This window comes from Peromyscus leucopus, chromosome 4, assembly GCF_004664715.2.
Source record: "Peromyscus leucopus breed LL Stock chromosome 4, UCI_PerLeu_2.1, whole genome shotgun sequence".
NCBI lineage: Eukaryota > Metazoa > Chordata > Mammalia > Rodentia > Cricetidae > Peromyscus > Peromyscus leucopus.
In genome coordinates, this window is record NC_051066.1 from 7,462,777 (window position 1) to 7,487,777 (window position 25,001).

Below are 25,001 nucleotides of genomic sequence, written 5' to 3' on the forward strand. Positions count from 1 at the left end.
GGCAGGACAGACGGTCCTGAGCCTGCTGGTTCAGTCTCTGCTGCTGATATACAGCCTCGAAGAAAAGATCAGCCTCGCCTGATGCTAACGAACTCCAGGCTGCGTCAGGGCTTCTCCTCTCCTCGATAACATGTTTCCCTGATCCAGGACCTGACACTGCATTTAGCCTTGGTGCCTCTGACTGTAAACCTGCCCTCCTCTCCAGTGACACTTTCGTTTCCGTGGGGTGTTTGTTTGAGACAGGGTCTCACTATGTAGCCCTGCTTGGCCTGAAAGCCGCTATGTGGACCAGACTGGCCTTGAACTCACAGAGATCTTCCTGCCTCTGCCTCCTGAGTGCTGACATTAAAGGTGCACACTACCACGACAGGCTTTGGGTTTTGTTGTTGTTTGTCTGTTCTTTTATTTATTATTATTATTATTATTATTATTATTATTATTATTATTATTATTATTTTGGCTTTTTGAGACAGGGTTCTCTGTGTAGCTTTGGACCCTGTCCTGGAACTCACTCTGTAACCCACGCTGGCCTCGAACTCACAGAGATCCACCTGCCTCTGCTTCCCGAGTGCTGGGATTAAAGATGTGCATCACCACCACCCGACTGTTTGTTTGTTCTTAAAGGATATTTTAATTTAAAAATGTTTTATATGTATGAGTGTTTTGCTTGCATGCATATCTGGGTACTATGTGCATGTCTGGTGCCTGGGGAGTCCAGAAGAAGGTGTTGGATCCTCTGGCAGTGGAGTTTCAGATGGTTGTGAGCCACCACGTGGGTCCTCTGGAAAAGAAGCAAGTGCTGGAACCTGCTGAGCCATCCTCCCAGCCCCCTCGTTTTTTGAAATAGAGTCTTATACCCTGCCCTGGCCTTGTGCTCTTAACAATCCTGTCTCAGCCTCCTAAGTGACATCATCTCCTGGCTACTGTGATGCCCACAAGGTTTGTCTAAACAGTCACTGCAGTTTACTCATTAGAAGAGGGGCACTGACCCTGCATGGTGGTGGATACCAGTAACTCCAGTACTCAGGAGGTGAAGGTGGGGAGGACCAGGGTCCTCCTGGTCATTTTCAGTTCATTTTCAGCTACATAGCAAGTTCAAGGTTAGCCTGACCTCCTGACACACAGTCTCAAAAAAAAAAAAAAAAAAAAAAAAAAAAAAAAAAAAAAAAAAAGGAGGGCCAAGAGTAGCACTGAATGAACCCCAGCACTCAGGAGGCAGAAGCAGGCAGATCTCTAATAGTGTGGGGCCAGCCTGGGTGGCACAGTGGGAACATGACTCAAAAACAAGACACAAAACAACTAACAACCTCCCAGGAGGGGACAAGTACCGAAGAACTTGCTGGCAACACACTTGAAAGCCACCATTGTTATTAGTAACTATTTCCAGAGCCGACTCTTGAGGCTATGCGTTCGTGGCTGCTGTGGGCAGTGGCTGCTGCCTGCCGCTTCCAGCCTGGTTTCCCACCCCACCCTTCTCCAGCATTTGGAATTCTGAAAGAAGATTTGCCCCGCTGTCATCTGTTTATTTATCCAATCATGTACTGGCTTTACAGATCTCTGCCCCACTCTTAGGGTTATAATGTAATCACGTCTTCATGAATTTTGTTATTCAAATAGTTCCAGCTTTGAGGTTTCCTGTGGACTGGCTCCTGTATCCCTTTCACACGGGACAGGGATGATTCTTGTCTTAGATAAGTTGGTAGGGGCTCCTTGGAGCAAGGCATTGAGGATCTGAGGTTAAGATTGTTGTGTTCCATTAATAATGTCTGCCACTGGTGTGAGATGGGAGGGCTGGGACAGCTTTCCATTAGTGATGTCTGATACTGGTGTGAGATGGGAGGGCTGGGACAGCTCTCCACCAGTGACACCTACCATGGGTGTGAGGCAGAAGAGCTGAAATGTGATAACCAGGTATTTGCTGCCTGGATTAGGCACGCTCTTCCTATCTGTTCAGAGTTTTCTTTCCAGGATTCTGATCTTGAAGCAATAATGCATTTCCTCGGCTAACAAACCCTCAATGTTGTTGGATCAGAATATAAGCAGTGCCCATGGGGCCTTGGCTATCTTCCTGGGTAGCAGGTCCCTGGGGTTTCAGACAGAACATAGGGTGACAGGCTTGCCCAGGTCTCCGGGAACCTTGCCCTGCCTTTTCCCTTACTACACAGCATGGGTGCCTCACCAGAGACCCCCAAGGCCACTCTGTAGATGAGCACACCCACCTGTCACATAGACTGCCTTCAACATTCTTTTTGCAGGGACAATTCCCACTGTGGGGGTCACAGGTGCCCAAGCTGCCAGCATCATTGCAGGCACAGGGCCTGCCGAAGAAACAGAGAAAACACATGTCCATTGAACAACTCCATAGTGGCCTGTCCCATCCTCAGAACTCTTCATGCTCTTCCCTGCTCCCGAGAAGTCAGGGATAGCATTATCCAAGAGACTGTGCTTGGTGGCACTGTTCCCACTTTACCAGGAAGTGCCTCACCTACCCATGCAATGATGCCCCTGCCCATTACCCCACCCACCCACTGGTGCATCCATCCATCCATCCGCCCGTCCATCCATCCATCCGTCTGTCCATCCATCCAGCCATCCGTCCATCCATCCATCTATCCATCCTCCGTCCATCCATCCATCCATCCATCCATCCATCTGTCCGTTCATCCATCCACCACTCACGTTATCACTTCCTATCCACCCATCGTCCTCCATTGGTTCCTCTATCCACCCATCCATCACCCATGCTCTTGAATAGCATCCCCTGCTTGCCCCTCCATTAGTGCATCTGTCCATCCATCTGTTTATCCATCTTTTTGTCCCTTAGCTTCCCACCCACCCATTCTCTCATGCATCTATCCACCCACCTTCATCCATCCAACCATCCTTCTGTCCGCCGTCTACTCACCTCCATTTATCCACCCATCCACATATCTTTCCATGCACCCGTCCACGTACTCACTCATCCATCCACCCACACATCAGCTGGTAAGACAGGGATCCCAGGAGCGTGAAGGAGATGGACAGCGGTGAGGCAGCCCCAGGGAGGTGCCTCTGGCCCAGCCTTGGAGAATGGGAGGGAGCGGGGGGCGGGGTGGGGGAGCAGGGGGCTTCTCGAGGGGGCAATGCTTCAGCTGGGGATCAAAGCATGGGTAGTAGTATGTGACACAGGCTGAGGGGGCGGGGCTGGGAAAAGGAACATGCTCGGGGGAGGGGAACAGCATGTGCAAAGGTCCCAAGACCAAGACCTGGGAGGCAGCCAGGGTCAGGTCCAGCATTTTTTGTGTGTTTTTGCTGTGCTGGGGATAGAATCCAGAGCCCTCTACATACTTGGCAGGCACTTACTCCACCACTGAGTCCTGGCCCTGACTTTAGTGGGCATTTCTGCACCACCATGTCACCCAACAAGCTTCTCCTGCCTTTCAAATGCATGGGGACACGTTATTATTCACTAGAACTAAGTTCATTCATTTTATTTTTTCTTTCCTGTGTGTGTACATGAGTGTGTGCATGTATGTATGGAGGTCATAGGTTGAAATTAGGTTTCTTGCATTCCACCTTATTTTTTGAGACAGGGTCTCTCACTGAACCTGGAGCTCACCAATTTGGCAAGACTGGTTGGCTAACAACCTCCTGCGACCCACTTGTCCTTGCCTGCCCCCCAGCCTCCAGCACCGGCTTACAGATGGTGTACCCGGCTTTTGTGGGTTTCACATGGGGGCAGGGGATCTGAACTCACATCCTAATGCTTGCGCGGTGAGCACTTGACCAGCTGAGCCTTGACAAGTCTACTTAAAAGTGCGGCTTGGGGACAGCAGAGTACCTGTCTATCATGCATGAAGCCCTGAGTCCACACCCCAGCACCACACAGAACTGGCCACGGGTGGTGCACAGTTCTAACTCTGGCAGGAGGTCATTCCTGGCTGTAGCAATTTTGAGGCCAGCCTACGATCCGTAAGACCACACCCCAAAAGTGATTCTGAATTTCCAGTATTGGCCACTGAATTCCACCGTGAACTACCAGTATTAAATGTGTCTGGCCCCTCTCTAATAGCCAGCCTGTGGCAGATTGCTGGGCCCGAACTAGTCTCTCTCCTCATGGCTGGGTACCACGCACTCCAAACTTGTATATAATACCTGGCTCCCTGCCCAGTCTCCACCTGGCCCTCTGCCACGAGGACCAGCCTCCATCCCTTCCTCCTCCTCAGTCTTCTGTCACCACAGACTTGGGCTCTGGAATCTGCTGTCTCCTTCCCCCCTCTTCAGGGCCAGGCCTACCCCTGCCGACGCCTCCAGCAGCCTCGGACACAGCCACCTGTCTTGGCCTCCCTGCTCACAGCAGCCCTCAGCTCCCCGAGGCCTCCTCTGCACCAGGGCCTCTTCTTCCAGACCTGAGCCTCGCCTGACCCTTGCCTCAGCTTTGGCTGTATTTCCTACTTGGAGTGTCTCTGGGTCCCTCACTCATCAGGCTCAGGTTCAACCTGGGACTCTGTCCCTCTCACAGCAAGTGAACCTCCCAGGTCTCCCCCACTCCAACCCCACCGGGCAGGTTCCTTCTTCCCATGTCCCCAGCTCTATGTCTCCTAAGGCTGGGGCCTGGTGGTTACAGGATGAGAAAATGTAAGGCAAGGACATAGAGAGGGGCCAGACACATTTAATACTGGTAGATCACAGTGGAATTCACAGTGGCCAATACTGCAAATTCAGAATCACTTTGGGGGTGTGGTCTTATGGATCGTAGGCTGGCCTCAAAATCGCTACAGCCAGGAAGGACCTGCTGTACCTTCCATGTCGTATTTAGCACCAACACACAGCATGGTCAACGCAGACCGCCCGTGCCCACATCCTCACCTGCAGCCGCCCTCGCTGAGGGAGTGGAACCCAGGCCGACAACGGTCACACTTCCAACCTGTCACCGTGGGCTTGCAGGTGCAGGTGCCGGAGTCGTCACACTGGAGACTCAGGGAGCCTGGGGAGGAGACACAGGGCAGCGGAGGCAGAAGGAGCTGAGGACAGGAGCTGGGGAAGGGTGACGCTGGGGCCACTCACCTGCTGGGTGGCAGTCACAGGGTTGGCACGGTGTCCCCGGGGCCCATCTGTAATAGTTCCTCTCACAGTGCTCACAGTGTGGCCCGGCCGTGTGGTCACGGCAGTGACGACAGTGCCCGCCGTGACCCGTGCTCCGAAAAAGCTCCCTGTCAAACGTGCACTCCTCGGAGCGTCCACTACAGTTGCAGGCTGTGAGGGATGGAGGGGTGTAAGTGTGAGTGACCCGCTCTGCTCGGGGAGGGGGCTCTGTCCCCTGGAGCAGGCATCTCCCAGATGAGTGTGCTTGGTTAATCTTGTCAACCTCACAGGACCGAGACTCACCAAGGACACAAACCTCTCAGTGGATTCTACAGTAGGCTGAGGTAGCAAGACCCACCTCAAATATGGACGGCACTATCCTCTGGGCTGGGACCTGGACCGAAGAAGAAGCCTGGAAGCAAGCTGACCACCAACATTAACCACCCTCTGCTCCCTGGCTGCAGATGCCGTGGGACCAGCTGCCTCATACTCTCTCCACCATGAGTTCCCCGTCATGAGGTAACTTCAGGCTGTGAGCCACACGATCCTTCCCTTCCTTATACTATTTTGTTGGGCATTTTATCATAGCAACAGGAAGAGTGACTGACACAAAGCGCCAGAGTCCAGGATGGTTTTCAGGCTTAGTCTGACCGAGTACACAGAGCCTGGTCATTGAATGTCCCCAAACAGAATGCTCCCTAAGAACTAGGTGGGCTCCATAATAAATACTCCAAAATGATGTTTTCCTGGAGGGAGTCGGAAAGGCGTTGGGATGGGGAAGGTGATAGAGCAGGAAACACATCCCATCCAGGAGCAGAACATCTGGACCAGAGGAGCAGTGTCTGCTTGGTGTGTGTGTGTGTGTGTGTGTGTGTGTGTGTGTGTGTGTGTGTGTGTGTCTCGAGAGGCTGGTTGTGGGCAACTCTGCCGTGTGACGGGCAGGGGATGGTGGATACCGCAAGGTGAGTGGTGTGTGGTGCCAAGGTGGCTGGGAGACAGAGGTGCCAGGAGTCCAGGAGCCCAGGGCTGGGGGGGGGAGGGGTGTAACCAGGTGAGGGCCATAAGTGCATTTGCACACTTTGAAGAGCTTTCGCTGAAGGTGGGGGAGGTTGGCGGCTAGAGCCAGAGGAGGGGCGGGGCTTACAGAGACAAGAGGGTTAGAGATACGTGAAGGGCAAAGAATTTGAGGCTCAGAGGTTGCCTGGGCTAGGAGTCAGAGGTGAAGGGTCAGACATGAAACGACATCTTTCAGGCTGGTGACCGAGGACAGAAACTTGACCATGGCAGGCGGGCGGGCAGTCTGGTCTTCGGCACCCCCACCATGTAGAGACAGGCACAGACTTGGCCCAAGCACAGAGCAGCACAGCTTCCTGGGGTGGGGGGGTGGGGGGGTGTGGGGGGAGGCCAGCAAGCCAAGAGGAACTTATTAAGACTGCGTCCCCCCCTGGGGCAGCTATTGAAGACAGGAAAAAGCTGTCTGACCCAAGGGACAATCTGACTCCTCCCCACGGTCCCCTGGCAGACGTGGCCCAGGCCCAGGAGGTCGACCAGCTAGGAGGCTGTATGTGGACTTCTGCCCCGGGCTGCAGGCTGGAGGATTGTGAAGGGAGACCGGGAAAGTGGGGTGCTGGGGTGGCTGGTACACCCGCTGGGAAGGCTTCTCCCTCGCCACTGCCCCGTAGCCTTCCAGGGCCCCTCCTCCCTTCACCAGTGCCTCTTTGAGGTTAGGCAGGCAGAGCCACACCACACACAGCTGGGACATCAAAGGCCTTCTGGGGACTGTGGGGGACTGTGGGAAAGGCTGGGGTGGGCGGGTCAGAGCCCTGTGGGTGGGGGTAGGGGGCCTGGATTTCATTAGCGGCCAGGGTTGGAACAGTTAAAACAAAGGGTTAAGTCTAGTTTGGGGACCTTCCTGCCCTCCTACCACAGGCGCCTCTCTGGGTGGACGTGTCCTGGAGGAACGACTTGTGAGGGGATTGATGCTCGAGCTCCCCTCAGCATCCCGTCCTCTCCCCTTCCTAGCTGCGGACTCCACGCTGCCAGGCCCACCCAGGAGCGGCCCCACTGTGCGGTTTGGGGGATTGTCTCCCAGGCAGCATCACCGGCCTGCCGCCCCAGGGACACTCACGCAGACACTCGTTGGCGTCTTCTGCGGTGCCACGGGCCCACGGACGGTCCTGGAAGAAGGGCAGACAACGCTCGCAGTCCACACCCGTGGTGTTGTGCTGGCAGCGGCAAACCAGCTGGCCGGCCGCGTCGGGGCCGCACTCGCTGGCGTGACCATGGCATTTGCACCTGAGGGAGGCACCAGAGGAGGGCTGGAGACACTGGGAGAAGGGAGGGGTTCGCTGTGCGGCACCCCTTGACTGCAGCGCAAGTGTGGGCATCCCTGAGCCCTGACCACCTGCCCAGGGCTGTGATAAAGAGAGCGCCGGGTTCCTAAATGCTTGACGGAGCAAACCCTGCTGCCTGCTGCCCCAGTTAGCTTCCTACTGTGTGGTAAACCCCACGACCAAAGCAACCTGGGAAGGAGATGGTTTATTTCATCTTGCACACTCCCATTATGTCTGTTATGAAGGAAGTCAGCGCAGGAACCTAGAGGCAGGAACTGAAGCAGAGGCCATGAAGGGTGCCGCTAACAGACTTGATCCTCATGACTGGCCCAGCCTGCCTTCTTATGCAACCAGGACCACCTGCCCCGAGGTGGCACCACCCCCAGTGGGCTGGATCCTTCCACATCAATCGTGAATCAAGAAAATGTCTCAGAGACTTGCCTACAGGACAGTCTGATGGAGAGATTTTCTCAGTTGAGATTTCCTCTAGCTGTGTTGACAAAATACCAACTAATAAGCACACTTGTCTACACCAGCCTCCTGCATCCCCTTTGAACAGACTGAGAAATTGAGGCCTGGAATGCCGTCCATCTGTGGCTTCCAGATAGTAACTGGCTGCCACAGAAGTCTCTCTCTGGGTGGAGTCCCAAATCAGGGGTCTTGGGACCCAGGGAGAAGCCAATTCAGTTTCTTGGTCGGGGTGGACAACGGGTCATAGGGTCAGTTCTAAGCGGACTAAGGTTATCCCAGGTAATTCTGCAATTGTGTCTTAAAGGGAAAGAAAGAAGCACCCTGTGCCCTCCCAAGAAGTCCCCGGAGTCTGAGCCTTGGTAGGCAGCCTTGGGCCTATGATCCCAGGACACCCACAAGATCAAGAGGTGGGTGAACTCAGTAAGAACCAAGAAGTGCTTTGCGGGGTGGCAATGTGGAGTGCTGAGTGGAGACTGACCTTGTGTGGTTCAGAGCCCACACTGGCCTGCTCCTGCCTTGCTTTGAGATGGTCCCAGACAAAGCAAATAGCTCCAGACGTTGCTCGCGTCTTTGGAGGTGGGAAGGACTCTATACCTCAGCTCCGTAGATGACGGAGCAGGCTCAGGACACAACAGTGGCAGACAGAGTTACCATCCTGGCTCCCCAAGGTCAAGTCCCACTCCCCCTCTGTCCTCAGAGGGCAGTGATGGATGACTGGCCACTTCCAGGGCCCCCAGCACCATCTCTAATTTGGGGACACGGGGTTATGGGACTATTTTCTCACGGGCAGCAACCCCCCACTGCTGCTGGGAGGGTTGAGTCCAGCCCCTGTCAGCCTCAGAAGGTGGGGGTCGTGGGAACTTGAAAGTGACTTCTCCATCCCTGAGAGGGTGCTGCAAGCTCCCCACTCCCCGGGAATCCCTCTGACCCAAGGGAAGGTGCTGTTCCTTCCCGAAGTCAGCCTTCACAGCCAGTTGTAGAGCTGAGGGTGGTCTGGGTCCCACAGCTGGGACCCAGATGTGTTCTGGCCTGTAGCCCCTGACAACAGATGGCGGTCATGACCATCTTTGGAGTCCTGCTGGGAGGTTTGACCCGACTTGCAAGTCAAGGGGGTCATCTGGAGTTCCTCACCAGTGTCTTCTCAGGTCTCTTCACACCTAGTCTTCATGGAGCAGACATCTCAAAGTGCCAGCTATTGGGCCTGGGCTCTTCCCTGCCTTCCCCAGCTTCAGTATTGACCAAGCACCCCTGAGTCGTGGGAGCCCAGCGTCTGAGGGCCGTCCTCACCGTTGTCCACACCCACAGCCTATCGCTCACATCACCTTAGTTAACTGTCAGCCCAGGCTCCCGGCCCTGCTGCCCTGCGGTCCAGCCCTGCATCCCTGAGTGCCTGCTGGTCTCAGCACACCTGCTGGTCCCAGCTCCCCGCCTCCTTCAGGGCCCGCCCCTTCCTCTCCGCATCCTTCCCCACACTGCTATACCAAGGTGTGGTGGCTCACACTGTCAACTTGGCAGGACCTAGACTCACCTTCCGGACGGCCCCTGGGGGAGTTTCTAGATGAGGGTGAACTGACCCATTCCTGGGCTGGGGTCCAGAGTGGATAGAAGGAGAACCCCAGCTGAGGCAGCCTTCATCTCTCTCCGCTTCACTTCCTGCCGTCACGCCGTCCCATCATGGCGGACTGGACCCCCGAACTGCACTTTGGTGGGCCCAAATAAATTCTCCCTCCCTGAAGTTGCCTCGCCAAGTGTGTTGTCACAGAGGTGGGGGAATCAGCTAATAGCTGGGTTTGAGTGTTTGACAATCTGAGGTCTTCAGTGGCTCCCCAGAGACAGCGGGGTGGGAATTATCTCTGTCTATGACCTGCCCTCACTCCAGCCTCGTAGCCTTTCCTCCCTCAAGCTCAGCTTTCCCAGTCATGGAGGCTTCTGCCTGGACTACCCTGCAGAGCAGACTCTGAGGCCAGCCCGGGCTTTTATTCTGGGGTACACTCATGTGTTTACTGAGAGCTACTGAATTCATGTCCACTACACCACAGGCCTGGGGTAGGAACTTCTCGTCTCTCCACATTTCCTGGTGATGTGGAAACGCATTGGGGGAGGTCTGCAGAGGTGGAATGGCGCCAGGAGCAGGACTTCAAATGCAGGCAGGGGGCTGGGTCCTGTTCACTCCTTCTGGATCACCCCAGGTACCTCACCAGCTCTGTGGCTCTCGGACCTGAGGTATGGGGCCTGCTCCCTCGGCCTCCCCTGGTTCTGTGCCCCTTTGCAGCCTACCTGCCGCCCACAGAGAAGTCAGACACAGCGTAGTAATAAGACTGGAGCACCCTGGGGTCCTTGAAGATGTCATCCCCAAATGTGTTAAGCCGATCCAGAGAGATCAGGAGCTCGGTGCTGGTGACCCACTCCTGGAGAAGGGGACAGGGACAGCATCAGCAAGTGTTCCTGGCCTGCTCCACTGGGAAATCCTGCTCCCTGGTCCCCAGAAAGTGGGGGTGGTCCTGGGGCACAGGGACAGGCCTGGCTGAGACAAATCTTGAGGAGAGGCCAGGAATCAGGAGGCCTGGGTCAATCTTGGGGCCGGGCCACTTGCTGACTGTACAACTCTGTGACAAGCCCCAATGCCTTGGTACCCCTGTTTCCCCATCTGTAAAATGCAGCCAGATTAGTGGCTCCCCGAGGGTGTGAGGAGGAGGGTGGCAGTGCCAACTACTGTGTGTGGGGCCGGGCATCTGCACAGAAGTGGTGTGTGTGTGTGTGTGTGTGTGTGTGTGTGTGTGTGTGTGTGTGTACAGCAGCTGAAGCAGCCCGTCTGAGACCCTGGTGTGCAGGTTGCCTGCCTTCTCCCCTCCCTGCTTTCTCCCCTTACATGCAGAAGACTGACACCCTAGAACACGAGCCCCACAAGCCAGAGCCCCTGGGCTCCGCCTGGCACAGAGCAGACACTTGATAAATACTTGCTGATCACGGGCTGGATGAGCAGCTTCCCCGTGGAAGCGCGTGGTGAGGAAGTGGGGGATGCACGTGGAGAGTGACATTTCCATCCGCCTGCTGTTATAATCAGAGGCGGCTCCGGCGGAATATTAATCAACATTTTAATTCAGCCCAGGAGCCCCTGGCTTAGCAATCAGGCCGTCAGGATGGAAAATGAGCTCCTGGTACAGTTGCTCCTCACCCCAGCAGGACTCAGTCCTGAGAACTCTGTACAGCATTGAGGCCGCGGGTCCCTGTCACTCTCTGAGTCACCTGGGGCTGGGATTTGCAAAGGTCACTGCTTTCAGGGGTCTGTTGAAGGCAGGTCTGACTGTGAGGTCGGAGTGAGGCTGCAGTTCACCTTTTCCTCCCCTCCCTCCCTCCTCCCTCCTCCCCCCTTTTATTCTTCTTCTGATGTGATTGCATTTATCCCAGACTGGCCTAACATGTAGCCCAAGATGGCTGGAACTCCACTTCCCAAGTGCTGGGATTACACAGATGTGCACCACCACAGCCAGATTATATGGTGCTGGGGATGGAACCCAGGGCTTCCTTTGTGCTAGGAAAGCGCTCTCCCCACCGAGCTGTGCAGATTGGGACCCCTGCACTTCTTCTTGTTTGTGGTGCTGGGGTCAAATTTAGGGCCCTGTGCATGCTGGGCAAGCATGGCATCTCTAAGCCACATTACAGCCTGGTGCTCTGTGTTCTCAGAAAGGCCCCTGGGAGATGCTGAGGCCTCTGAGGACCAGGGAGCCAAAGCCTGGATGGAGACAAAATAATTCACCAGTGGAAGTCTAGGCTCCTAAGTAGAACTTGTTATCCATTATGCAGCCTCGCACAGCTGAGAGAAACAGGCGGGATGCAGGTGGGCCTGCGACTCCTGACCTTCCTGCTTCTGCCTATTAGGTGCTGAGATCCCGAGCCGGGCAGTGGGGACACACACCTTTAGTCCCAGCACCCGGGAGGCAGAGGCAGGCAGAGCTCTGAGTTCTAGGCCAGCCTGGTCTACAGAGTGAGTTCCAGGACAGCCAGGACTACACAGAAAACCAAAACAAAACAGAAATAAAATAAAATAAAAAAGTAAAGCTGAAAACCAGGTACCCACAAAAGGATTCTAGGGTTTAAGGTATGCCAGCCAGGAGGTCCTAAGGGCATCTAGGTCCTAGCTCTTCTGGCTTGCCTGCTGTCCCCCAACCCAGGCTTGCCCCATCCCCCCATGACCCCCCCAGGCCCCATTGTCCACTGACCTGCAGCACAGGACTCTCCTCAAAGTTGTAGGCACTGGGGCGGCCCTCCAGGGTGGAGAAGGCGACGTTGCCCCCGTTCAAGGGGGAGATGTCGCTGAACTCAGAGGTGCAGAAGGCCACCCTCTCATTCTCGCCCGGCCACAGGTAGTGGCCCTCAGGACGGCCGTAGGTTTTCTGGCAGGAGGCACTGTAGTACTGGTAGGGCTCCCAGGGTCCCCCGGGATGCGTGCGCTTGTAGATGGCAAAGCTCTCGGGGCGACTGGTGTGGAACTTCAGCCTCACGTAGGTGATCTCATAGGCCTTCCCTGCAGCAGGCAGATGCAGACCATCTTACAGAAGGGAACAGGTACACAGCCCTGCATGGGGGAAGCAGGAGAGCTGCCTGGCAGAAACCCCCTGGAGCTGTAGGCTGGGGCACCACCATCGGCTGCTGATGCTTGTCGGGAACATGCGGAGGGCAGCACCAGCCGGCTTCCCAGCTACTTGCCCATCTTTTTTTGGGGTTGGGGGGCATCGAGACAGGGTTTCTCTGTGTAGCTTTGGAGCCTGTCCTAGAACTCACTCTGTAGACCAGGCTGGCCTCGAACTCACAGAGATCCGCCTGCCTCTGCCTCCCGAGTGGGGGGATTAAAGGCATGCACCACCACTGCCCAGATACTTGCCCATATTTTATCTAGTTCAACCCACCCCTTTGTATGGGAATCTGAACCATTATACCCTGACTGGCAGTGTCTCTTTTTGCTCAATAAACAAACAAACAAATAATTAAATAATTAAAATAAAGACTAACACTATGTGCCCTGTAGGACGTGTGGTAAGTGAAGCCCCAACTGTGAGTAAGAGTGGAAAAGGCGCTTTGGGAAGCGAGCTGGAGTCACGTCAGCATGCTGAACGGGGTTGGCGTACAACCCCAGAGTTCCAGTCACAGGCAGATGGCCAAGAACAACACAAAACGCGTGACCCACGAAGAGCGGGATGTGCATGTCCACAGCAGCACTAAGAACGGCCCAAATGTCTACCCACTGGTGTGCTCTACTGCTAGGCAACAAGGAGCGAAGTCTGGATGGGCCATGCAGCCATGGCCCGTGAGAGGGGATGCCGAAGCCACTAAAACAGAGGCCCTGCTAGCTGACCTCACTTATGCCGAGTGCCCGGAAACAGCCCAGCCACAGGAAGGAGGTTAGCAGTACTTGGACGTCAGGGTGAGACTTTGGGATAAGCGGAATGACGACTAACGGGCACAGGATTGTTAAGGGCCGATGACAGCGTCCTACAGTTGACTCCATGGTTATTGTCAAGTGATGGGAGGCAGAGGCAGCGCTTCACGTCAGCTAAGCAAGCTTGTCCTGCTGAGCTGAGCCCCTCACACACACACACACACACACACACACACACACACACACACACACACACACACGCACACACACACACCGGGGAATAGCAAGTGTGGGTGACAACACAGAGGCCACTATGCACTGATGACGGTAAGTTTTAAAGTGCCACCGTTGTGGATAACAGGAGCAGGTCATTGGAAAAGCGAGAGCCAGCCTTACCCTACAACCTGGCATGCCCAGTGTGGAATATCCTGAAAAGACCGAAGGCAGGCATCAAGGAAGACACACACATCTGCGTTCACAGCACCACTGCTCAGGACGGCCGAGAGGAAGAAACTGCCCAGCACATGTCAGACAGATGGCCCAGCCACGCAAGACTTGGAAAGTGGGGCAACCTGACCCTTGGCCTCAACTACAGACGAGCCCTGAGGGTGTGGTGCTAGATGGAAGAAGTGTGTCACAGACACATCACCACTGCAGACATGCCTTGCATCTCACGCACGGAGACACGGTGCCGGGAGGGGCTGGAGGACGGTCAGTAGATAGCAACACCTGCTTGGCAAGCACGAAGGCCCGAGTTCAAATCTCAGCACCCACATAAAGTCAAGGACAGCTGCACGTGTGACCCCAGAATGGAGTGGGTGGGAGTGGGGGAGGGCAAAGACAGGCAGACGTCAAGTGTTAGCGGCCAGCCAGCCTAAAGAGCAAGCTTCCAGTTCAGTGAGAGACCCAGTCAAAAGGCAACAAGGCGGAAAATGATAAAGGAAGACACTTGACCTGCTCTGACTTCCACATGCACACGTGCTTGCACATACACACACCACACATTACACACCACACACACACACCACACACACACACATACACACACACACACACATACACACACCACACATCACATACCACACATCATACCACACACACACACACCACACACACATACACACACCACACATCACATACCACACACACCATACATACCACACACCACACACACACATACACACACCACACATCACATACCACACACACCATACATACCACACACCACACACACACATACACACACCACACATCACATACCACACATCACACACCACACACACACACACCACACATCACATACCACACATCATACCACACACACACACATACACACCACACACACACACACCACTTACCACACCCCCCCCACACATACACACACACCGCATACCGCATACACACCACACATGCCACATATAAACACACACCACACACAGCACATACCACACACATACCACACAAAACCATACACACATATGTACACATCACAAACACACACCACACATACCACACACACATGCAAGCACTACACACACACCACACACAAACCACATATACACCACACACATATATACATGTAACACACACACCACACATAGTACACACTCATCACACACCACACCTCCCCACACCCACACCACACCAACACACACACACACACCTACACACACACCTACACACACACACACACACACACACACACACCACACCTCCCCACACCCACACCACACCTCCACAGGCACACACACCTACACACACACACACACACACACACACACACACACACACACACTCCAGTTGTACAGGGCCCGGTGAGATGACTCAGGGTCTCAGAGCGTCTTTGACTCTTGCTGAGTACTAGAGTTCCCGGCACTGGGCGGTTCACAACTACCGTAACTCTAGCTCCAAGGGACCTGACACCCTCCCTGGCCTCCTTGGCACCTCCTCTCCTGTGTACACACCCACACATAGACACACACAGCGTACACATAATTAAACAGTGAATGTTTTTAAGAGATTATACATTTTATAATGGGGCTGCAGGGTCTGGGGGGGCAGCCCATTCTGTTTCTTAAGTTGAAAGCCCTCGGTACAGCTTCAGAACGGGGGGATGTGTTTGTGACCCCAAATTGTGCACACTTGAAAGGGGATCCAATCATGAGCTATGCCGATTGCACCACAACAAAAGGAAAATTGAGGGTAAATACATTGCCCCTGTGGGGAAGCAGTTTGCTGACAGAGACCGGAGCCGCAGGACTATTCCCAGTAACCGACAAAAGAAGCTTCGTGGGTGGGGGGTCATGGCCTGAAAGCACAGACCAACCGTCAAGGCATTTTATAGACTTGGGAAAACTGGGCATCTGAAGAAACAGCTACAGGGATGACAGGACAGCAGTTCCCACGGTGACCAAAGCCAGAGTCAAGATGGCGGAAGGGAAGAAGAACCAAGGTGCTGTGCAGGATCGTGAGGGCCTGGGCAGGCGGCTCACCGGGAAAGTGTGTGCCCCACAGCATGAGGACCTGAGTTCGAGCCCTTAGCCTAAAGGACTGGGTGTCGGGATGCGTGGGGGTGGGCACAGGACAATCCTGGGGCTCACTGGCCAGCCAGCCTACCTGAATCCACGAGCTCCAAGGCCTGTGAGAGACCCTGTCTGGAGAAACAAAGTGGAGAGCAGCTGAGGAACTGCACCCTGAGGTGACCTCGTGTGCACATACACAGAAAACACACAGAAATAATTAAAAAAAGAAAGTTAAAAGACTAGGTGTGGTGGTATACGCTTGTCATCTCAGCACTCGGGAGGTAGAGGCAGGAGAATCAGGAGTTCAAAGCCGTCCTTGGCTATACAGTGAGTTCAAGGCCTGCCGGGATCCCTGGGACTGTCTCAGAAAAACCAAACAAAAGGCATGGGCCCCAAAGACAGCCGTCTAATTGGCGAGCATGTTTGTCCTCGGAACTCAGCACAACTGTTCCTCCTTCAGCTTCCCTGTTTTTCCCAATTTTCTTTCCTGAAGCTTGTTCTAATTTAAAATTGGAGGAAACCCAGCTTTACGAAACTTTTTAAAAAGCAGCCGCCTTGCCAGGTTCCGTTTTAAGATGTTTTCTAGAGTTCTGTGGCAGTGCAGTTGGCACAGAGCTTCTGAGCCCTTCACAAGAGGGTGTCCAGGGGCCTAGGCAGGGTCGGGCGGTGCCAGGCCGGCTCCCTAGTAGGAGCGCCAGGCCCAGATGTACCCAGATGTGCAGGCATTGGGGAAGACACAGGTGCTGTCGGCCTGGTAGAGAGTCAGCAGTCAGACACCTCCCAGGAGGGAGCCAGGACACTTCAAAGGTGGCTGGCAGGGAGGCTGCCCTCGGAAAAAGAGGGTCACGGACTGCATGCATGCAAGCGAGGCTTCTGCTCTGGGGAACTTCGTAGCTCCTTCCTTGCCGAGCCAGGAGAGCGGCTGAGGCAACATCACAGGGGCTCAGAGGGATGGTTTGTTGGAGAGTTAATTAGAAGACAACTCCAGCCTGCTCTGTGAGGAAGGCAGCCTGAAAGGCAGGGGAAGGAAATGGCCCCGATATACAGTGACAGGCATTACACCCCCAGCCGCCCAGGCTCTTACTGTAGGCTCCGGGAATCAGAGAGGTTCCAGGGTGATGGTTTTGCTTCTTAGCTCTAGGCCACCCGGTATACTGTTCCCTCTACCTTGAATACTGTCTTCCCCAACTCCCTGAACTACCTCTCATGCATCTCAGCCCAGCCTACTGCATTGAGCACCTACTAAGCCTGCTGGGCACATTTGCACACTGTCTGTCTGAGACCCCCCCCCAGTCCCATTGTGGGATGCACTCCACTAATGAGAAGGGGTCCCAACTGGACACAGTTGGTCCTCAGGCCCTCAGAAAAGCTATTCAGAGCCAGCTACCCTTCCAAGGGGGCTCTCTGGATGCCCAGGGAGACAGGGCTTCTAGGAAAGGGATACAGATGCTCACAGAGACGCAGAGATTTGCCACCCAGGCTTTGGTGGCTGTCATGGCAAGGGCCACCTGAGCCAAGCACCAGGTGCTAGGGCACATCTACCCCACCAGCTGGGACATAAAGCCCGTCGAGACTCAGGACTGCCGTAAACCAAGTTGGTCTGCATCCGGTGCTGACCTGGTGGGTAGGCCAGGCTTATTTTGGGAATATGGAAACAAAACAAACTTTAATTACAGCCATCTGGGGATCCGCGAGGGGTGGAGCGGGGGGGGGGGCGCCAGAGGGGGCGCAAGGTTTGAGCCGGAACACATGGGCAGGCCAGACTGATACCAACCACTGGGAGCTACTTCCCATATGAGAGCCACCCGGGCCTGAGCCCCAGGCCCTGGCATCCACTGTCAAGTCCTGTATTTCCCAAGCTAGCTTTTGGCAGCCCTGGGCATTTGGAGTCCCTGTGAAGAACTGGGGTCCCTCTGAGATCCCAGTCCACAGGCACAGGAACCAGACTGAACCAGGCCTGGCTCCACACCAGCTCTCCCACCTAATGCTCATCAAGGCTGTCGAGTCTGTTGTGTAGCCTGGGAGAGGAAACAGGTTTTCTCTGACCGGTGATTGCACAAGGCTTTGTGTCAAGAACCGTTCTGAGGCCCAGGCCCAGCTGTGATCACTGGAGTCGACAGAATACAAGTTTGCAGCGAAGGGGGTGGACATTCCGAACCACAGCCGGACATAAATAAACATAGGCGATAAACAGAGGAAGGGCAGAGGGAAGAGTGGAGAGATGGGGCTAATGGGAGATCTGGAGAGCGACTGGACACTTTGGCAAACAGTCTTAGGGTGAAGAGGGTGTTGACTTGAGAAATACTTGCCTAAGTATATGGGGGGTCAGGGAGGGGGCACATTTCTTTAAGAAGAGTACACAAATTAAAAGCATCCTCTCTTAGCGGGCACCTTGCACTGTGATGCCGTCACCCACACTGCCCACTTAAACACCTACTTTCCATCCCCCCCCCCAGTCCCTCGTGGCCCCTTCTACTTTCTGCCTCTATGAATTTGACGGCTCCAGGAACTTTCTAGAAGTAGAATCGGGAAGCACTTGTCCCCTCGTGACGAGCACCCATCACTTTGCTTCATCTCTGGCTGGGTGACAGCTATGCTGTGGAGGTGGTCCCCGGCTGGGCAGCCGCGCTGGCTGCGCCTGACTGTTGGAGTGCCCTCGGGAGCATTACAGGGCCTTTCTTTCTTTCCGGGCCCTGCTTGAGCTCCAAGGACCACGTGGTGTTTGGAAGCTGCTTAAATGTCCAGCCTAGGGCTCGGGTGGGAGGCTGGGCTGAGACAAGTGATGCCTTTGGGAAGGGGTGGGTCATCTCAGAGGTGGATCCCGATTCCAGCAGGTGAAGCCAGGCCATGAGATGGGGTAAGGGCTGGCTGGCCTCAGAAGGGCCAGGGCCAGGGTGGGAGGAAGCCATGTTTGGAACAGTTCAGCAGCAATGCCTCTAGAAGGGCCGACCTTCACTGGACATTTCTCCACTCCCTCCCTCCCTTGCTCCTGCAGAGGACACTGGGCGCTGGTCAGTGCTGTGCCTCAGTTTCCCTGTGTGCAAAATGAGCGTGATAATTAGAGGGCAAAGTGATCAGATGTCTGCAAGGCTCACAAGCGAACTTCAGCTGCTGTTTAGTCATTCTGGTATTCACTGACTGAGCCAGGGGGCCTGGGCTGGGTGTGAGGGGAAGCCTGAAAACAAGGGCCCTGCTCCACTCACAGCTGGGGGTGACGGTGGTACTCAGGGCCGGGGCAGGAAGGCAGGCGAGTGCAGGCCTGGCCGGAAGCTCCTGAAGGAGGGCACCCTAAGCTGAGTGGACAGGGCAGGTTCTCTGCCACACCCCCAGGGCTTGGGATCTGGCACCCAGTGGGTGCCCACTGGTTTATGAGCTAGTCTGGGTTCCCAGAAGTTGAGAAGAGAAAGTGAGCCAGTAGAAGTCGGGGTGTTTACAGCAAGGCCCCACAGGAAGGGCAGGAGAGCCATGGTGTCTGTCAGAACAGGTCAGGTGGAAAGGGACTATGGGAGGCTGGTAAGCCAATCATCCTCCCCACCACTGCAGGACCCCTCCACCTTTGCAGCTCCTAGATCCCTGTGGGAGGCCCTGGGGAGTGGGGGCGGGGCCAGCTGGCCCAGGGCCACTTCTGTGGGTGGAGGGAGGCTGTCCAAGACCACTGCCTTGACTCTTGACCTGCCTGAAGCCTAGCATTCCAGCCAAGTCCCTTGAGGAGGTGGATTGAGGACTCTGTCCCCGGGCTCTGGCCCTAGCCAAGGCAAACATACCCATCCACTCCAGAGGGGGCACAACAGAGCCGAAGCTCAGGAGACTCAGGAGTCTTGGGACCTCTGGGGTCCTGCAGGGCCCCTGGTCCCGTTCCTAGCCAAGCCGGGCCCTCCACCATGGCTGCTTAACCTCTACGGTGTTCTTTCCTCCCCTGGGGCCATCTAGGCTTGGAGGGTTCCAGATCCACGGGGCTGCCTGTCTGCTTCCTCAGGCCTGGAGTGCTCTGGCTTCTCTCAACTCCTAGTACCTGCAGGCCCTGAGAGGCCAGTGCTGACCCCGCCCCCCCCACGCCCCCCCCCACGCCGCCCGCTGCCACTGAGGCTTCCGTGTCCCACGTGTATTCTCAGAGCTCCGATTCTCCCCACAGTGTCCTGTGACCAGCCTGCAGTCACGGGCATAGCTGTATTCTTATGGCTAAGAGCCAAGGTCACAGGCTCCCTGAATACCGGGCAGGTGGATGTCAGTGGCCTATCCGGCTACTTCCCCCTCCACTTGGGGGCTTGAGACCCAGATGCATTTTTCTATGGTTCTGGGAGAGTCCTGACAACCCAAGACAAGAGGACAGACACCAATAGCCATCACACCGGTTTCTTCTGGGGTGGAGGGCAGAAAGCTCAGGGCCAGGCTTCCCCTTCCACTCTGTCCTAAGGGCAGACAGCGGAGCTCTGGCGTGGAGCTATTCTTTACCCTGGATGACCCTGAACAACTGACCTTATCCCCAGAGCCTCAGTTTCCCCATATGTGAAGAATAAATTCCGCCCTGCTGAAATGCTGGCCAGAGTGTCTTTGGTGCAGGCACAGCCACTAACTGGTCCTTGAACAGTCTGTCACCCCATGGCCCTCTGTTTCCTCCTCCCTCCACCCACCCCTCACCCCAGCCCTGCTGTCTTCTCCAGGCCTCAGTGAAGCCCTGAGAGCAGCCGGCCCGACCATCCCCACTGTGGCCTTTCATTACGGGCAGGAAGACCTGGCTCAGCAGCAACTGCAGGATAGGATCTGGACCAGATGTCAGGAGCTGCGGGGAGCTGGGAACGCTGTGACCTCCATCCTTAGCCGACCTCTGCCTCCCCTTCTCCCACTCCTCACCCCACCCCCTCCAGGGGACCCTGGCTAGAGCTGCTTCTGACTTTCCCCTCCCACCCAGCACACAGGGGCAGCAGAGGGCTGCTGGGGTATGACCAGCCCACCTCAGCTAACGGCCAAGGAACTCTTGATCCCTGGATATCATGACCCATGAGTTAGCTGCAGCAAAATTAAGACAGCTAGCTCCCAAATGGGCCGTCACAACCCGGCCCTGGTTCCGGATGCCTTGGAACAGGCTGAGCCCTTATTCCCTGATTCAGAGCCCATCCATAGGGCTCAGCCCCTACCCAGGGCTTCCTGCTCATCCATGAGGGCCATGGTGGCTCCTGAGCACTGTCGCTGCGTGACTGTCCTCAGGGGCAGCAACTTCTTATTTTTATTTTTTTGAGACAGGACAAGGCTAGCCTGCTCCTGATTCTCCTGCCTCTGCCTCCTGAGTTCCATCAGCAGTATTTAGTGCTGGGAGTGAACCCAGGGCCTGTGTGTGCTAGGAAGACACCCCATCAACAGAGCCACTTCCCCAGCCTGCTCTTGTCCCCACAGTACAGGCAGGGAAACTGAGGTGCAACACGGAGTCCCAACTTCTCAGTAGTGGCTACGCTATGCCTGAGTCCAAAGTCCCTCTGCATGATTATACCCCATCCTGCTTTTGGAACCAGCAAGAGAACACTGAATTGGCCCAGCGTCCAGGATGCAGTGTGACACTGTCATTCATTCATTCATTCATCCAGACAGTCATTCATTCATGATGCTGCTGTCCAATAGGATGGGAAGACCCACCCCAGATGTATGTGCCTTGTACATGTACATGCGTGAGCATCTGGCATCTTCGCTCACGCTCACATTCACATCGGAGGATCCGTGATGCCCGGAGACTGCTCGTGGAAACATCTAAAGGTCGCATTTATCAGGCATGGCCCAAGCACCCCTGTGAACACAGCTGCCCCCTACGGCAAACACGGACTTCCCACTCTGCCTCCCCCTCCCCCAGTGCCTGAGGACTGAGCCCTCCTTGGCATCTGGATTTCATGGGCACATGTGACAGTCTTTGTTAGGAACACTGTGTCTCCCTCACAGTCCCTCACCCTGCCCCAAATTCCTCCCATGGCCTTGGGGTCTTGCCAGTCCCGTCAGCCAACTCCCCAGCTTCCTGCTTCCTGTCTGGGCAGACCCCACCTCACCAAGTTCCACCTCCTGCTCTGGACAGTCACCACGTCCTCACCCCTGGGAAGTGGGTTTGGGATGCAAGAGGAATGTGCCTGCCTGTGCTGACGAAGGGGTTAAATATCCTTCCCACCTCTCTTTTCCAAGGACAAGGCCATTTCCTAGTCTTGCCAGGGCTTTGCCACCCATGGGGAAGAACCAGCTTAGTCATGAGTGGTGCAGCACATGCCAAGTTCATGTTCTGATCTCCATTGCACAGGAATGTCTGTGTCCTGCCTGTCGTTCAGCAGCTGTGTGTCTGTGCACAAAGCGCTCACCCTCTCTGAGCTTCCAGTTTTTCATGGGGACAGTTCATCATCTGTTATCCAAATTGCTGGCTCCGGGTGTGTTTTGGAATTCAGAACTTCTCGGGGTATTATTGTGAGGGTGTACATAGCTAAGGGATGGAGTGCTTACCTAACGGCCTTCATTCTGGACTTGGAGGCTGTACGCAAAGGAGATTTCAGTAGCAAAACATATGAATATTGGCTCGTACTGAGATACACAAAGCCTATGAAGAGCCTCAGGTCAGGTTTAGTGCCAAAATGAATTATGAAAATGCCAAATCCAAGTTATCAAAGCTTTGGAAGATTCGCACAGTGTCCAGGACGTAGCAAGGAAGACATTGGGCTCGTCTGGACTTGGAGTGGGCAGAGAAGAGTCCAGCTTCAGGGTGGAAGTGAGGCCCTGGGTTCCTATCCCCGGGGGGCCCAATGCTCCTGCACCTTGGCTCAGGCTGGGTGGAGCAATTCATGGACAAGGCAGAGGGCTGGGACAATGTGCCGGGTGGCTATCCAGTGGCAGGAAGAAACCGTTGTCCTGTCCAGGGTGCTACAGCGTTCATCTACCTCCCATCCCCAGACTGCTCGCGACCTTGGAGGTCCACTGGGCCTTTGAAGCTGACCAGATTAGGAGTCCCTGCCTGGACCAGGTCATCATGGAGCGCTCTCTCTCTCTCTCTCTCTCTCTCTCTCTCTCTCTCTCTCTCTCTCTCTCTCTCACACACACACACACACACACACACACACACACACACTTCCCTAACAATTCTTCCTGGGAATTGTTGCTTCACTCAGTTTCACAGCTCTGCAAAAATTAAAGGAGGCTTTCTGTCCCCAGAAACCCTCAGGGGCGCCCCTTGGGCTGGTCTCCTGCAGCTCAGGTCCTGACTTTTCACATCTGGGTCCTGCAGCCTGGCCCAGGTGCACAGCCCTTCTCCTCTGCCAGGGCCTCCATGGAATGGAGACAAGGTGACAGGGGACACACGCTTACCTAGGCGCAGGGTAAGGTTAACCGAGGTGGGGTACTGCACCCCGAAAGCCATGGATGGGCTCTGCCACCAGGTGCTGTCATCCGGGCTGTGGAAGTCTGTGAGGTAGGAGGCGTCGTGGCGGAGCCGGGGATCCGCATCGTCGCAGCGCTGGCACTGTGGCCCGGCGCCTGGAGCCCCCACGTGCGGGCAGAAGTCCTCGGGAGGGCGTCCGCACGTGTGCGAGGCCTCGGCGCGACGGCCGAACGCCGCGTTCTCGAACTCAGGCAGACAGCGCTGTGCGCGCCCCGCGCCGTCGTAGCAAGAGCCCATGCCGGCGCCCTCCGCGCAACGCGCCTCTAGCATCACCAGCGCCACCAGGGACACCAGCGCCACCGACGCCACCGTTGCCAGGCGGGACAGGACCCCGGACACAGCCATTTTCGTGCCCGATCCACTCTGCGCCCCGATCCACGCTGCGCCGCGTTCGGCGCTCGACCCCTCTGCGCTCCACTGGCCCCGCAGCCCTCCCCTGCAGGCGGGACCCGACGGCATCTGAGGGCGGGACCCACGCAGGCGACACCCCACCGTCCGAGCTCAGTCCCTTCGTGCTCACCCCCACCTGCTGGACGTGCCCGGGAGTGCCTGTTTGTTCTGGCTGGGCTGCGCCCCGGGACTGTGAGCCAGCCTGGCCCGCGGTCCTCTCTGACAAATGGGCTGGGTAGAGACACCATTAGTGGGACATTTCTATGGAAGCCGTGCGCTGGTGAACCCTCCAGAGCCGAAAGGCAAGGCAAGGGCAGGCATTTCTTCACCTGGCCGAATGGCCTCTGGGAGTTTCCTTCCATACCTGTCCGCGTTTCTCCTTCAAAAGTGCTGCGGCTCTTGGCTTCTCTCCTCCCAAAGCTGATATTTTTCACCTGCGATTTACCAAGGGGCTTCCTCTCCTCAACAGAGGCTTCCCCTTCTCTCCACCAAGCTAATATCCTTCCCAAGGCAGCTGCCCCCCTTGTAGATAGTGGAACAGAATGACCCCGTGGCAGGGACACCTCCCTGAGCTGGACACTGCCAGACCCACAGGTGGGGAGAACCAGCAGGGGTCCAGCCCTGCATGGGAGTTAGGGTCAGGTTTAGGGAAGTGGTTCTCCTGGGGTCAGGCAGGGGTGGCCCAGCGAACCGGCCAACTGCGCAAACCTGTGTGGGGGGGGGAGCTTGCGCTGCCTCGCTCCGGGGTTTCCTTCCTCACACCGATAGGTACAGGGGTCACCGAGATAGCCAAGCTGGTTCATGAGCGTGTCGAGTCGGTGTGTAATTATAGGATGGAAATGGACCAGTGCTGCCCACTGTTAGCACTCGGATGGCCTGTGTGGGCTGGCCCCACAGGGAGGGGTGAGCTGGGGACAGCGATGTCGAAGTGACAGACCTAGGTGTCCAGTGCCCTTTGCCCGGCTGCAGAGCAGAGTGGACTCCCCACAACACCCCTAATAACTCTCAATCAAGGACGCGGCTTGGGCGAGGTCCTTAGTTACTCTCTCAGTTCAACCCGTGAGGCTTTTATCGAGTTGCTTGAGAGACTGAGTAGGCGAGGGATCCGCGCTGCATGACACAGACGCCATTAGTCACACGGCATTTGGGTCCTTTCTGTACCACCCATGTGGCTGTGGCAGGGCCCACAGCCTCTGTCCCACTAAGACTGCCCCAAATCTTCTCCACCTAGCTGCCTTTGCAGTCAGGATCCCGGAGGCTGTCTTCTGCCCTTCTGACGGAATGTTCTGGGCTACATGAGGTCCTGGGGAAGGGCGGCTTTGCCCTGTCGATTCCACCTCTACAGCCTGTGTTGAGGCCCCTGTGTGGTAGCCATAGCCCCAGTGGCTTCCTGACCCCCCCCCCCAGGAGGGGGCTTCAATCAGAGCCAGCAGAGGTGGCTGCACTGT

At 55.8% G+C, this 25,001-nt stretch overlaps 1 protein-coding gene across 1 annotated transcript in view; it reads right to left on the reverse strand.

Moving 5' to 3' along the window:
* Lamc3 (laminin subunit gamma 3) overlaps positions 1-23,567 on the reverse strand; it is a 58,555-nt gene extending 34,988 nt beyond the window's left edge. Inside the window, exons 1-7 of the mRNA XM_028884664.2 lie at positions 23,091-23,567; positions 12,089-12,393; positions 10,146-10,276; positions 7,193-7,359; positions 5,047-5,235; positions 4,849-4,966; positions 2,220-2,318 (exon numbers count right to left, since the gene is read on the reverse strand). Of these exons, the coding sequence (XP_028740497.1) occupies positions 2,220-2,318; positions 4,849-4,966; positions 5,047-5,235; positions 7,193-7,359; positions 10,146-10,276; positions 12,089-12,393; positions 23,091-23,508 (1,427 nt within the window). The 5' untranslated portion in view covers positions 23,509-23,567. The remainder of the gene's footprint in view (positions 1-2,219; positions 2,319-4,848; positions 4,967-5,046; positions 5,236-7,192; positions 7,360-10,145; positions 10,277-12,088; positions 12,394-23,090) is intronic.
* Between the last annotated feature and the right edge of the window lie 1,434 nt (positions 23,568-25,001).